General features: G+C 55.0%; 1 protein-coding gene and 1 long non-coding RNA gene across 12 annotated transcripts in view; one reads left to right on the top strand and one right to left on the bottom strand.

Moving 5' to 3' along the window:
- Window positions 1-1,473, top strand: part of LOC123381110 — a 29,709-nt gene extending 28,236 nt beyond the window's left edge. Inside the window, exon 2 of the long non-coding RNA XR_006587631.1 lies at window positions 172-1,473. This is a non-coding gene — a long non-coding RNA (uncharacterized LOC123381110). The remainder of the gene's footprint in view (window positions 1-171) is intronic.
- Window positions 1-15,140, bottom strand: part of WSCD2 (WSC domain containing 2) — a 116,682-nt gene that overhangs the window by 3,734 nt on the left and 97,808 nt on the right. For 10 of the 11 annotated variants that reach the window (XM_019814635.3, XM_045041186.1, XM_045041181.1 and 7 more), the window contains 2 exons: window positions 11,728-11,892; window positions 4,382-4,582 (listed from right to left, as the gene is read on the bottom strand). In XM_019814635.3, the coding sequence (XP_019670194.1) occupies window positions 4,382-4,582; window positions 11,728-11,892 (366 nt within the window). Of the gene's footprint in view, window positions 1-1,484; window positions 3,057-4,381; window positions 4,583-11,727; window positions 11,893-15,140 lie in introns of those variants that run through there. The other variant, XM_045041187.1, reaches the window with a different exon arrangement.

Below are 15,140 nucleotides of genomic sequence, written 5' to 3'. Positions count from 1 at the left end.
TATATCTTGGTGACAAGGATAGATTTTATCCTGACGATAAATTATTTACAATATATCTGGCTAATTGGGCCCACACTGTTGTAATGGGTTAAGACCAGATGTATGAGTGATTAAAAGAACATATAGCATGTGTATAGTTTTTTTTTGTTTTTTTTTTTTTTTCTTTTAAAGAATCTCTCCACTCCTGAGTCACCTCACGGCGTCCCGGATGGTTGAGGACACCTGCTGCTCTGATGGCAGAGGCCCAGGTGGACGGAGATGGTACTCAGTCACCTAGTAACACGCAGATCGGATTTCCAGGCTTGGCCGCTTCTGACCATCTCAAATATTTGCTGGAGGGGGTGCTGCACGGTGGTCGTCGAGGAGAAGGAAGGACCCGCCTGCACGGTGGTCAGAGTCCTGCAAACAGGGCTCCTGGCCTTCAATGCAGGCGGGCGGAGACAGCGTGGCATCCTTGCTGACTGGAGATCACCGGGGGATGGGACCGTATGTTGCCTGAGCACCTACTATGTGTCGGCCACCTCCCCTTTTCCCAAGAAGCCCAGAGAGTGAGACTTGGGCCCATTTTACACACAGGAAAAAGGAGGCTCAGAGACACGAAGCCAGTGGCTCAAGGCCACACAGTAATCACCCAAGACAGGATTTGAACCCTGACTGAGCCCGGCTCCTGCCCTCCTAGGAAACCCTTCGGGATCAGCTCCTAGTTTACCACGGCTCACTTCACCTTCGGCTGTTGTTCTACGACTCGGGGTCTGTTCACGGACAACTTGGAAGTCAGACTGACAGCATTCGCGACCCCTTTCCTCCCTAGAGTAGCTGAGGGGCTCGGTCGGTCTCCCGGTGGCTCAGTTTACCCATCGGCAGAACAACTGCACGAAGACCTCCGTCCTGGGCGTGCTGGGCAGAGGGAATGGAGTAAGCGCAGCAAAAACCCTGGCACCCGGCCTGGGATACAGCAGGTGCTCCGTAAGTGCTGGCTACGGTCACGATCATCCTTGATGCTGGTGCCCTGGCATCACCGAGGTGCCCCAGGTGCCCCACCTGTCGCATCAGAGCTTCCGGGCAACACCCGAGCTGCCTCGGCAACAGCTGTGTGCCTACCCCAAAGATTGCCATCCTGGCTGTTCCTAACCCACTTCATCAGAAAGAAGGATAAAAGGTGAAGACAGATGCCCCGATTAGCACAGGATTCCCGGTAACTGATCGCTGCCTTCAAAGCGGGTAATAAAGGCAAGCCAAGCCACGGTCCGTTGGTCACCAGTGCTGGTTCCACCGGAACGGTCCCACACGTGAGCCTGGCAGGGCCCCTCGGGCCCCTCTTTGCTCCCTCTTGTCGAGAAGAACCGGGGCCTGATTAATAGCTTAACTGCACTTAATTCCCCACGGAATCATCAAACACAGTCTGTTTCATTAGACAGATCAGGACGATTCACCTTGTGTAATCATATCACATAAAACTTTGCTTTGGACCCACTCCAGGGAGATTGTAAAATTAACGTTATGGAACCAAAAATGGGGGGGGGGGGCGGGGAGGGTTGCAAGGGCCTTGACCCAGCTCTAAAGGGGAAGGGGGCAGAGGCAGGGTGGGACGGATGTGCTCAGCAGCTAGGGGGGCTCTGCTCTTAGGGAGGTGACCGTCACCTGCTAGGGGAGGGCATTCTAAACCAGGCGGTCTCAAACTTGCAAGTGCCTAGGAAGCTTCCCAGAGAATCTTGTTAAAATGCAGACTCCCATTCAGGGACCCTGGCAGGGGGTGGGGGAGGGCTGAGATGTGCTTTTTGAGAAAAGCTTTTTAGAAGCTTCCAGGTGATGGACACCACTGATCCACAGGCCACACTCTGAGCCGCAAGGTTTTTATGAAGGCAGTGGTTCTCACGTTGGGGCATCAATGTGTATCAAACATCTGGAGGGATGGGTAAGACCCAGATTTGCCAGGCACCCGCCCGGAATGTGACTCCGCAGGTCTGCGGTGGGGGCCGCAGAATGTTTTTCTAACCAGTTCCCAAGTGATATTGCTGGTGCAGGGACCCCAAAAGCAAGGGTCTCAAGTGCCTCCAAGGGCCAGGTGTTAAAGCCGAGAGAGAAATGGTTCTTTGGGGGAAGGCTCTCAGAGCACTTAAGACGGGGGTCAGGCCTGCCTGGGAGGTGATGTGGTGGAGAAGCCCCCCCACCCCCATCCTGGACTCAGGTTGGGGCCCCAGGCCCCCAACAGGAGAAACATTTGCTGGAATCTCTTCTCTCCCATCCCCTGCAGCCTCGTGGTTGAGCCTGTCCTGACACCTCCCTTACCTTTGGTTTTCAAGCTCCCAGGGGCTCCTGGGAACTGGAACTGTCTGAATCTGAGACCAGGCGCTAAACCAGGAAAGCAGCAGTGAACTCATCAGGAGGTCAGAGACCCCTCAAGGTAAGAGAGCCTGGTAGCTAACGCCTGGGGTTGAACCCCCGCTCTACCAAACCCTGGGGCCTTGGCCGGTGAGGTGAATAAGCCTTCCTGGGATGGTTTCCTCGCCTGTGCAATGGAATGCCACCTTGACCACAAAAGCCTTTCTTCCCTCTTCCGGGAATTAGAAGGGTCGAATGCCATGAAGCATACAAAGTGCCTGGCCCCATGCGAGCCTCCCAAGTGAGTCCCCTCCCTTGTCCCTGGGGACATCGGGATACATGGGAGCCAGAGAGCTGGATTCTACTCCTGCCCTAACGACCTTGGCAGGTCCCTGCCTCTCTCTGGGCCTCGGTTTCCCCATTAATAAATAGACAATCAGTGGTTCTCAGTCCTGCCTGTATCCTGGACGCTTTAAAAAATACCGATGCCTGGGATCCACCACAGCAATGGTCCGGGTGCAGTCTGGGCACTGGGACTTCCCCACACTCCTCCAGGGATGTTGACATGCAGTGGGGGCTGGGGACCCCTGGGCTTGGTCAGCCCCAGGTCCTTTCCAGCTGGACCAGCAAAGTCTGTGCTCAGGACAGGCCCTCTGCCCTGGGCGCCTGCAGACTTCTCAGCCTGGCCCCGAGTGGTGTTCATTTTCGATTGTTCTGTAAGTAAATCGGAGGACCTTTCGGGGAACAAGGGCACAAATGTCACCGCCTACGCTTCCACCCTCTGGGGGGGGGGGGGCGGTGAGGCAAGGGAAGGCGCAGAGGACCCCCTTGACTGAACTGGGAAGCCAGGACACGGTTGGCCAGGCAGGCACAAGAGTCTTAATGAACGAGGCCACTGCTGCGGGTGTAACTGTCGGATTGCTCAGCGCATATGCACACCATCCCGTCAAGTTCCGGTCCTCTCTGGGGAGGGGCCAGGGCTGGAGAGCAGTTTTGGGGAGTCGGGGGGGAGGGATGTGGAAAGCACCCCTCAGTGTTGAGGCTGGAGCAGGCTGGGTAAGGTGGAGAGAGCTCACATTTACAGAGCCGCTACTGGCCTGCGACGCCCACCGTTCCATCGACGTTTTGCCCCATCCGTTACCACTGTGGTGGTGAAGGGCCGGGGCTCAGGAGCAAGACTTTCTGGGGTCAAACCCCAGCTCTCCCGCGTCCTGGAGAAGCCTCTTCACCTCCCTGAGCTTAGCTTGTCCCAGCTGTAAAAGCAGGGTTAAACGAATGGGGTTTCAAGACTCTTGTTACTGCGATGGTGATGCGGGTGGAAGCCGACAGGGGATTCTGAGAGCCAGAGGGATTAAAGATACTCAGGAGGACAGAGCTTGGGTCTGACGGCAAAGCTCTCTCCATTATCGTGGGCCACCTCCCTGTGAGACATTCATCCCACACAGCTGTCATCTAAGTACCAGAGGTGAATGTCAAAGGCAGATCATATTAAGATTCACTGCTCGGGGGGGGTCAACGGTCACCACCCAGCTGTGTGACCGGGCGCAGGTCACTTAACCTCTTGGAGCCTCACAACCCAGAGTTGTCAGGGGTGGTTCACCGCAGTGCTGCTCTGCGAGTCCTTAGGAGCTCATGAGTGACCTCATGGCCACCAGCCACCGACCCGGGGCTGAATTCAGGTCTCCTGACTCCCAGGGGAAAGGGCTCCTGAAACAGTTTCAATCCATCCCATATCAATCATGTGAGGGTTTCTATCTCCATCACGAGTCACATTTACAGAGTGGTTTTAAAGGGTTAAATTCTTAGAGCCTCACGATGATTACCCCCATTTTATAGATGGGACAAACTTAAGTCCAGGGGAGGGAAGTGGCGGAGATGGGCATTGAACCCAGGGAGTTGCTCCTGGGCCCAAGCCGAGGCCCTTGCCCGCTGCCCTAGGGCATCACACTGGCTCTCAGGAGGGGACGCGGGGGGCCTGCCTGGATCCCTCGCGGCAGACAGCACCAGCCGCTCACCCCAACCTGCCGCACCCCTGCCTCGCGCCCCCCCTCCCCCGTACCTTTGCCCTTCCAGTGGGCATGTGCAGCGAAGCCGATGTGGCCGCCGTACTTGCGATTGAACTCTGCCATGAGCGCCTTGTAGGGGTTACGGATGAGCAGGATGGCGGCATCGAAGGCCTCGATCTCCTTCTGGCCGCTCTCGTGCGTCTTGATGCAGATGGTCCTGCCGCTGCGCCAGTGGTCCCGCTCACCTTTGAACCCTTCCCACGGGCAGGGGAAGGGGGTACAGGGCCGTGAGCAGGGGAGGCGAGGAGTCCCGCCACACCCTGCCCACCCAGGCCGCCTGTTTTCCTCCCACGTTCATTCACGCTCCCATTCCTTTCCTCCTGTATTTACTGAGCACCTACTACGTGCCAGGCATTGTGCTGGGAGGTGGGGATAGACTCTGCAAAAAGACCCATGCGTCTCGCTGTCGTTGGGAGCCAGATTCTGTAAACCGTGACCGAAATAAATGTAACGAACCACAGCGCTGCCGAAGAGGCATGGGATGCTCGCTGAGGCACGACGAGAGGCACCTGACGGTGACACACTGGGGGAGCCCTCTTTGGGTGGACTCCCCATCCCCAGGCACGGCCGGTGAGTCGCTTTGGCCGCTGGGATGAGGACAGAAGCGGGTCTCCATCAAAGCCCCCAGGTGCCCCACATGCTTGTTTACTCTTGTATGCTCCTCCATCACTGCGAGAGGGACGCGCACTAGCAGGCTGTTGGTCCCAGATGGTGAGAGGCTCAGGGAACAGACACGAATATAACCCACGGTCTGGAGCTGCGCAGCCCAGCCCGCCTAGCCAAGATCGCGGACCGAGTCAGGCGGCATCCGGCAGAGTTTCCTGGAGGAAGAGGTGCTTAGGCTGACATGTGAAAGCCAAGGAGGAATCTACTAGCCCGAGAGAGGAAGGGAAAGGTGGTGGGAACAGCAGATGCAAAGGTCCGGGGGTGGGTCGGAAGGAAGGTGCCACATGAGTGACTGCTGAGAGCAGAAACAGGGGAGTGTAAAGCCAGATAGGACGGTAGGGGTTGTGACCAAGAGCTCAGCACGAGACCACAAACATTAGGCAGCCCTTAAAAGGATTTAAGCAAAAGAGAAAGGTCATGATCAGATTTTCATTTCAAAAAATGGGGATGGGGCGCCTGGGTGGCTCAGCTGATTAAGCCTGACTCTTGATTTCAGCTCGGGTCACGATCTCGAAGTCTGCGAGTTCGACAGAGATGGGCGCCTGAAGGTACGGAGCCTGCTCGAGAGTCTCTCTCGCTCTTGCTGCCCCTCCCCTGCTTTCTCTTAAAATAAACTTGGGGGGGAAAAAAGCTGGGGAAACGGGAGAGATTTTATAGACGAGGAAACAGGCAGAGAGAGAGATCAAAGAACGTGCTTTGACTATACAGGCAGCGAGAGGCAGGGTCAAAATTCAAACCCAACTCATCCAGGCTCCCGAGACCGAGTTCTCCCAGTCGCTTAGATGGCATCTTGCAAGCCGGGTAGAAATGGTATCGTACCGGCACCTTCCGGATACCGGCTGTGTTTCCAACTCAATGTTATTTCTTTGGCCTCCGTGTCCTCATCCATAAAATGGCACCATGCACCTTCCCTTTCACAGGGCTGCTGTGAGAAACCACTGAGGCACATAGTTGTCCGTGTTTCGATAAACATCAGCTCAAAGAGAACAAGTCTAGGGGCAAAGTCACGGACTGAGGAGCCACCCTGCGTCCTCAAACCTCAGAGTTCATTTTTCTCTCTCCTGGCCCACGCACGAAGGTTTCTGAGGCTCTGCCTTTGGCTTTTAAGGTGGATTAAGATGAGGCCGGCATGGGACCTACTTCTGTCCCTGGAGATCAGGCTTCAGAGAGGTCTGCCCCCCCCCCCCCCCCCGGGGTCACAAGGTAACAACGCCAGGAATGGAATGTCATGTCCTGAGCCAGATTCTGTCCTGGGACTTGCCCAGTGAAGCTGTAGGAATTAGTCCAGCCTTGCACATGGGCGCTGGCCCGTGCCCACAAGGAAACGTGAACCTACAGCCTTTGAGGCCCACGGGCAGCACAGTGTCATAGGCCACCGAGGAATGGGGTCTGGGAGCTCGAGCACGAGCCCAGGACACAGAGGATTTCACGGTGGGCAGTCACGCATGGCATCGGTAAAGCCCCTCATGACGCGGACGAGGGGCTACCCAACTATGATTTCATTCTCTCTCTGCCAAAATCCATGTCACCACCGGCACAGCAACAGAAACACAGACGCAGGGGTTGCACAAGAGCGCATACAGGTTCTCAGAGAAGAAAAACTACAACGTGGCAGAGGGGTGAGACTAGTTTCAATCAGCCCCCGGGGGTTGCTGGGACCCTCGATCACATTTCTCTTTGCTACGGGACGGAGTCAACCTCGCACAATATTTGTCAAGATACAAAAAACTAAACACCAGAGAAGATCTGCTTTGGTCTCAGGTTGCCTGAGAAGTTAGGTTGCAGGGTACCCTGGAAAAGTAGGGAGGTGGAGAAAATTCCACTTAGCACAGTGCCTCCCAGAGAGAGGGGTTCTGCGTCTAGGGAGGCGCCTTTGAGAAGCCACATGGGATCCGCATGCCTGAGGACCTAGCTCAGCTGTCTGCCAGGGAGGGACCTGTAGGTAAAGACAGAGCAATCACGGGTGCAAGCCTGGGGCCAGAGCGGAATTGCGGAACTCTACCACCAGGGGGCGCCCTCTGGCGCCCTGTGGGACACAGGACCCAGCAACTCCACTGCATCAGTGCAAAATACTATTAGAGTTGCGGGTACATTTTGCAGTGAAAGAAACTGAGGCACAGAGAAGGGCAGAGACTCCACCCGCATTCCTGCAGGCCCCGGAGTTTACTGGGGCAGGAAAGACCTACTCCTGGCTCTGGACACGGACACCCTGGAGGCTGGCAGTCCTCCAGGGATAATGGGGTTTATTTTGAGGCACTTCTCAGAAAACTGGTCCTGTGTCAGCAGGGCCAAGAGGCTGCCTCCCCAATGCCCTGCCCCACCTGTGGGCCCCCAGGGGCAGAGAAGGGCCCTGCCCAATCTGGGCAGTCACCCAGCCCCTCCCACCTCTGGGTTCTGACAGGCCACAGAGCAGGAGCCTGCACTTGGGGCTGTGGGGTCCCTGAGATAGGAAGGGGGACGGAAGCGGGGGGCAGAGAAGAAGGGGAGAGAGAAACAGACATCAAAATAAGGAGACAAAGATCAGAGGGAGACAAAGACCAAGCAAGAGACAGACACAGAGAAAATCATGGTTTGCAAATGGCCAACCTCCCTGGGTAAGAGGAAGAGAAGGCAGAACTCAAGGGGTATAGACATGTGGGTTCTGGGCAGGGAGAATCCATCTACCAGTCAGCCATTCTCTCCCTCCATCCCTCTTCTATTCAACGGTCCCTCGTGGGGGCAGACTGTTACCAGGATGAAGGAAGTCGAGGTTGCCAAGAAAGTGAAGGACAGAGAAAATTCCAGGCAGCCCATCAGAAGTGGGAGGGCCCTGGGGGTCCCCCCTCCTCACGAGTTTGTTCCAGAGGAGGAAATCGAAGGTTCAAGGGGCAGGGGACAGACCCCCAGTTATCCAGCTAGTTAGAGGCAGGGAGGAAGGAGGAAACTCCAAAAGCTGCCAACCAGCAAAAGTCCGTGGAGGCTCCGCTCACCATACAGAAACCACCCGCTCTGGGCTCATCGCTTCTAATCAACGGCCTCTTAAATGTCCCTTCCACTGTGCCCTTCTCCCCACCACTGTCTCTGCAGCCGAAACGTCCCATCCAAACTCTGTGGCCAGAGAGGGATTTCACACATGCACATCTTAGCACAGACCCCCCCTGCCTAGAACCCCTCTTCACCCCACTCCCTGCACGAGCCTGTGGCCCCAGGATAATGTGCACTGTCCTCAGAGGGCTTGCACGGGCTTTGCCTGTCCGGTTCCGGCTGCCCTTCCTGCGCGCCCCCCTCCCCCTCCCCCGGCCCTCCCCCTTTCCAGCACCACCAGACTATTTGATTCACCAATCACACGGTCTCCTCTTCCGGCTGTTCCTCACCTGTCCGCCCACCCCCGTGGCTTCTGCCCGGGCCTCCCTCCTCTCCTTTCGGGTGAGTCCTGTCCACCTTCTGCACATACAACCCCCACCCAAGACTGAATCACAAACTCTGTAAGCACGCATCCCAGAGCCGGGCCCATAATGATCAGCATTAGTAACAGTGACATGACATTTGCAACAATAAGGGCCCCGCTACAAGGAAGGAGAGCCCTGGATACAAGGGAGAAAAGCAGGAAGACGGGAAGTCGGCCAGAGACGCTGCAAAGGGGGATGTGACCCGCAGCTTGGGGAGCAGGTTTCCAGGCAGAAGAGCTAGGAGGGGGGTGGGGCCCAAGGTCCCAGGGAGAGGAAACCCACGTGCAAATGGCTGGTGTGTTTTCCACCTGCGAACTCATCATACCTGGGGTCTGATGTGTGAAAGGGGCGGCAGACTGGCCCCCCAGTGGGGGCAAATTCACTCCCCGCCCCCCTACTCCAGGACCCTCCAGCTCTGAGGACTTCCTTATGCTGTGGTGGTGGCAGGGACGTGGGGTTAGCAGAACCGACTGATGCTATGGGGGGGGGTCCTCTATGCACCTGCCCCCCACTGCCAGCCCCCAACTCCCAGGGTCAACTCACTGTTCCCTGCAAGGGCTCAGGACACAGGAAGCATTTTGAAGCCCCTCACGAAAGGGGAGCTGCTCAAAAAGCTTCAGCTGCCCCTCTCGGAGGGACCTAAGGAAACGTGCACACGGTGTGAGCCTGAGGAATGGCCAGGGAGGGTGTATGTTCTCCCTCTCTCTCTTTTCCTTTTTAAAATTTTAATACACACCTCGCCCCCCCTAATTACCAACTCTTGATATTCCCCCAAGACTCGAGTGTAAAATACACAGTATTTTTTTTTAAGTTTACTTATTTTGAGAAAGAGAGAACAAGAGAACAAACGGGAGGGGTGGGGGGGGGGAACAGAGGATGTGAAGTGGGGTCTATGCTGACAGCAGACAGACCGAGGTGGGGCTTGAACTCATGAACCGACCTGAGTCGAAGTTGGATGCTTAACTGACTGAGCCACCCAGGTGCCCCTAAAATAAATACACAGTATTTTTTGAATGCCGTGGGTCCAGAGGTGAGAATACTGGGCTCCCGGTCTAGGAGCCAGGGGCCTCACTCGGTGCCCGAATCACCCGGAGAGGTTTTAAAAAACTGACACCCTGTTCCCCTCGTAGGATCCTGATGGAAATGGTCTCAGGTGCAGCCTGGGCATCAAGACTTGAAAAGCTCCCCGGGTGATTCTCATGTGTCGTCAGAGGCCAAGCCCTTTCCTTTGCCTAATAGTTGACTGTCCCAGTTACAGGTCGTTTAAAAAATAATGTATATTGGGGCGCCTGGGTGGCACAGTCGGTTAAGCGTCCGACTTCAGCCAGGTCACGATCTCGCGGTCCGGGAGTTCGAGCCCCGCGTCAGGCTCTGGGCTGACGGCTCAGAGCCTAGAGCCTGTTTCCGATTCTGTGTCTCCCTCTCTCTCTGCCCCTCCCCCGTTCATGCGCGGTCTCTCTCTGTCCCAAAAATAAATAAACGTTGAAAATAAATAAATAAATAAATAAATAAATAAATAAATAAATAAATAAATAAATAATAATGTATACTTTACAACATAGCCTCACACACACGGTCTCGTCCTATTTCTTTCAAAACCGCTAGGAGTTCAGTGTGGACATCTCTACAGTATAAATGAGGAGACTGAGGCTCAGAGAGGCAAAGAAATGTTGCCCAAGGTCTTGAACCGGGTAAGAGTTCGGTCTGAAAATTCAATCCCCTGACTCCATTTTAAGATTGTTTCCCGTGGTCCAACGTTAGGAGGTTGAATTAGACCAGAGGTGGCAAATACCCGGCAGGTGGCCACACTGTTCCCCCTCCTACACCGTCAACCGACATCACTACCAGATTAAGGCACTTTGGTTTCTGAAAGAGAACAGAACCTCAGAATCCTTCTTAACACTTGGATTCATTGGAATGGACGCATGAGGTGATACCACTTTGCATCCCTGGACTAAATGCTCCTGAAGGACCCTCCTATCTGTAACGTTCTAGAATTGCATAAAGGAATTCCATCACAGGAAGGTTAGAATGTGAGCCAGCCACGGGATGCTTTCGGAGTCGGCGTCCCCCCTGCCGCTCCCCAGGGCAAACCGGAGAGAGTCCCCTCTGTGCCTGGGTTCCTCCCAGCAGCTCCCATAAAGGCAGCTCAACTTAGGGGTTAGGAGCAGAGATACTGTTGAAAGCCAGGCCTGGGTTCAAATCCTGGTATAAGCAAGCGAGACACCCAGCTTGGAGCCTCATACGTATTAAGTGCTCAATAAATGATCACTTACGCCAAAACTAAAGCCCGATCGATATACAGAAAGTCGGGATTCTAAGGCCGACCCCCCTACCTGCTGCTAAGCCCATCCTTCAACCCGTCCCTTGTCATCCTTCTTGTCTTTCTTTCCTCCTGCTTCTCACCCTCAGACAGACGCCCCCTGGCTCTCCCGGAGCTGGGATTGAAGGATGGCTCTCTGTCTACACCAAGCTGCATCCGGCCAGTGCCTGGACCGTAGTATTCACAGCCTCCATTTACTGAACACTTACTCTGCGCTAAGCCTGTTACACATACCAACTCACTAACCTTCACAATGACCTCACCAAGTACATACTGTTAGCTCTGATTTGCGCACGATGACACAGGACCAGAGAGGCACAGAAGCTGGCTCAAAGTCACACAGCCAGGAAGTGGTCTTCATCTGGTTTACAGACATAAAGACCCACAGCCAAGGGCTGCCCCACATACGCCCCCTGATATTCCCCCGGCCATGTCTGGGAGGGGGCTTCACGACCCATGGGTATTTCATCCAAGACATTCAGTTCCCCAGTGCGAACCCCCAGAGCTTTCTTGCCTATGTGACAGAGAGGTAAGGATGTGGGCTCTGAAATGCAGACAAGACCCCTGACCAACAGCAGGTGCTCCATAGGCCCCCCCAGAACGAACCCAGTTTTGTTACCTCTGTATACAGCACAGGACTGCTGGTCAATAAAGGTCTGTGGTGAGGAACCTGCACCTAGTAGGTGCTCAAGGAGTGTTTGTGGTGACCTCAACAGAGGGAAGGTACCACATGCGCGCAGTAGGTGCCTGATGGCACAGAAGCTGCTCAGGCGATGTCGGTGGCTCTAAGTGAGGGGGGGCAAGCGCACAGTAGGTCTTGGCAAACGTGCCCAGGTGAGTGGAGTGGCGCACAGTAGGTGATCAGGAAGGGTATTCCCATGCCCTCCCAGTGGGTCCTCTCTGCTCCCCTCTGCCTCCTCACCTTTGTTGTAGAGAGAGCCGTCAAAATAGTAGCTGCCCGTATAGAAGCCAGTGGCCAGCTCGATGAGGTGCCGAGCCCACGTGTTGCCAGCGCCTGGGAAGCTGGCCAGAGCGATGAGCTGCTTGGACTTGGCTGGGAGGAACCTTCTGTCCATGCAGCGGTTGTCTGCAAAAGGCAGGGCATGGTCAGGGGCGGACAGCGCCCGTCCGGAAGGGACCAGGGCCTTGAGCCCCATCCCGGCCCGCTTCCCAGCCATACGACCCAGTGCACAAGACAGAACTCCTTCCGGGCCTGCCTCCCCATCTTTAAAAGGAGAAAATGGTTCCTCATCACAGGATTGACGTGAGGGTTACACCAGCTCACGGATGAAAAGGGTTGATCACCCAGCAGGGATTCAATGAACATCAGCTACAAGGAAGCGTCTTCTCTCCTGCCTCAGTTTCCCCCCGGAACAGCGAGTCGCTCTCTCACACCGCCCCCAACTCCACCGTCCTTTCCTCTAGATGCAAACCCTCATACGGCATCCACCTACATGGGATCCAGTCCAAGGTTCTGATCTCGGCCTCCAAGTCCCGGGTGGCCTGGCTCCTTCGTCCTCCGGGGCTCATCCCACCCCCCCCACCCCCGCCTGCCAGCCCTCGGGGGTCTCCGCACTTCCTATCTGTGCCCTGCTCCTTCCTGACTCGGCGCCTTGGGTAGGAGCCTTCGCTGCCCTCCCACCTGCCTTTGCCAGGCAGACTGCTGCTTTCCTCCGACTCCGCTGCATCAGCACCGCCTGCCTTCCCTACTCCCTGGGCTGTCATTCTCGAACATGTCCGTCTCCCCCGTATGGCTCATCTCAGCTGTTACTCGAACGACTATTTGTTTAGTTGGAGACCCTGCCTACGTTACTTTCTGCTGCCTCCCCAGCACTTTCCGTATCATGTGGCATAGAGTAGGGACGATACCAGTGTCTTAAAAACGGATGGATGGACAGACACGTAGATCGGCAGGTAGAAGGATGGAGGATGACAATATTTACTTTGCAGGCATCTTGTACGGGCTGACATGATACATGTAATATGTTAACGCGCTGAAGTGCTCGGAGGGGGTAGTTGGTTTTTTTTGTAGCCTTCAGCTTCCTCATCTGTACACGGGTTGGGGCAGGTGGGTACCATTCTGATTCCAGAGTCCTCCCAATGCTCCTGTTGTCAGAGCCTCAACACCTCCCACTGCAGCCCGCCCGGGAGCTGAGAAGGCACCGCGGGGGTTTCTTTTGGCCCCTACGGATGTAAGGGAAGCTGAGGGAAGGCCAGCACAGGGGACTCTGCAGTGGAAGGGAAGAGGAGAGAATCCGAGAGTTGGGGCTCCAGCCCTGCCTCTGCACTCTGGCCCAACGACCTCAATCCTCAGTTCGGGTTGTGGACAACCCCCTCTCCCCTGCCCGAGCTCACCACACTGCTCCGCATCCTACTCCTACCCTCTCTTCCTTCCCTCCCTTCCCGGGGAGGGGCAGAGAAAGAAAGGGAGAGAGGGAGAGAGAGAGAGAGAGAGAGAGAGAGAGAGAGAGAGAGAGAGAGAGAGAGAGAGAATATCCCAAGGGGGCTCCTCACCCAGGACTAAGCCCGATGTGGGCCTCCATCCCACGACCACGAAGTCATGACCGGAGCCAAAATCAAGAATCAGACACCCAACCGACTGAGCCACCCAGGTGCCCCCAGATCACTCCAGGATTAAACACTTCTGTTTCGAGGAGCCACTCCCTGTCCTCACCCCGTTTCCACCCCACTGCTGGCAGACTTGTCCACACTCTCCAATCCACTTCCTCCTACTGTTCCCAGCAGCGCCATTCCGGGCTCCAACCCGCTGCTGCAGGGAGCCTGTCCCGCCCGAGGCACCGGTGACCGGCCCCTGCTCAGCATCTGATACCGCCCTCCATCCCGTCCTTCCCAGAATTCCTCCCGAGGTTCCACATGGTCTTTCCTGTTCTGCCAGACCTGCCATTATTGAAATCTATGAGCCACACTGATGTCTCGTAACGGCCCCTCGAGGGAAAAGTTTGAAGTCCTGAACTGAAATTCCAATTCCTCCGGCGACTTGCTGGGTGACCTGGGGAAAATGATGGATCTGAGCCTCAGTTTCCTCACCAATAAAATGGGACTATTGACAACCACGGTGTCCTCGGGCGGGTCAAATGAGGGTGTGTGCGTTAGCACAGGGCTCTCCCACATAGGGGTGCCAATCAACTGTGGCTCCTACTAGTCCGAGGGCCGGCTCCCCTCCCCCACTGCCCAGGTTGAATCTGTGCAGAGCACAGCCGACTTTGGAAAAGAAGAATCCGGTCTTTGTTGAAGCCAAGGGGGTATCTGGGCATGGTTTTCGTGGAAACATACTGCAAAACAGCCTAGGTGTATAACTTTCCAGAGTATGGTAAGGTCTTCTATTTTGTTTTAATAAACATTTATTCATTTTTGAGAGACAGCGTGAGCTGGAGAGGGGCACCGAGGATCCGAAGTGGCCTCTGCACCAACAGCAGTGAGCCAGACCCGGGGCTCGAACCCACGAACTGTGAAATCGTGACCCAAGCTGAGGTCACGGGCTCGAGTGACTGAGCCACCCCGGCGGCCCAGGTCTTGCGTTTTGAAAGGGGCGTGAATTATCCACTTGTCACTGAATAGCCCATATAAAATGGGTGCGTTCTACGCTATGCAAAGGTCACTTCAAAAACCGTAAGCAAATATTGCATTAAAATTAAGGATACGTACCCTGAAGTGTCTCAGTGTTTGCACCTGAACAGCTGACCCTCAAACAGCACGGGTTTGACCTGTGAAGGTCCACTTATCTGCAGATTTTTTTAATAAACCCAATAGGCTACCCTAAATGTGTTTTCCTGAAGATTTTCTTAACACTTTTTTTTTCTCTAGCGTATTTACTGTGACACAGCATACGATACACGGAGCATTGAGGCTTGCAAATCAAGAGCAAGCCGTTGGTAGTTAAGTTTTGGGGGGAGTCAGAAGTGACATGTGGATTTTCGGCTGTGCAGGGTGTCAGCACCACCCCCAACCCCTGACTTGTTCAAGGGTCAACCGTGCCTTGAAATGCATGACGAAGACAAGGACCAAGGATGGCGAAATGGGAGGCGGAGAATAAATGTAACAGAATGTTGACAAATGTGAAATCTATGGGACACATGATGGGTGTTTACGGTAGGATTCCTTTTTTTTTTTTTTTTTTTTTAAATTTCCTGGAGGTTGGACATTTTTCCATCATAAAATGCTGGGAGGGAGGGGAAAAAAAATCTGGCCCCTCAATTTCTCCAGAAAACAGAATGCTCCATTCAAATACTTGAATGGGGGTCGCCTGGGTGGCTCAGTCGGTTGAGCGTCCGACTTCGGCTCAGGTCATGATCTCACAGTTCGTGGGTTCGAGCC

This window comes from Felis catus, chromosome D3, assembly GCF_018350175.1.
Source record: "Felis catus isolate Fca126 chromosome D3, F.catus_Fca126_mat1.0, whole genome shotgun sequence".
Classification (NCBI taxonomy): Eukaryota; Metazoa; Chordata; class Mammalia; order Carnivora; family Felidae; genus Felis; species Felis catus.
Note: the sequence above shows the minus strand (reverse complement) of the source record. Positions and strands in the feature narration are given on the sequence as shown.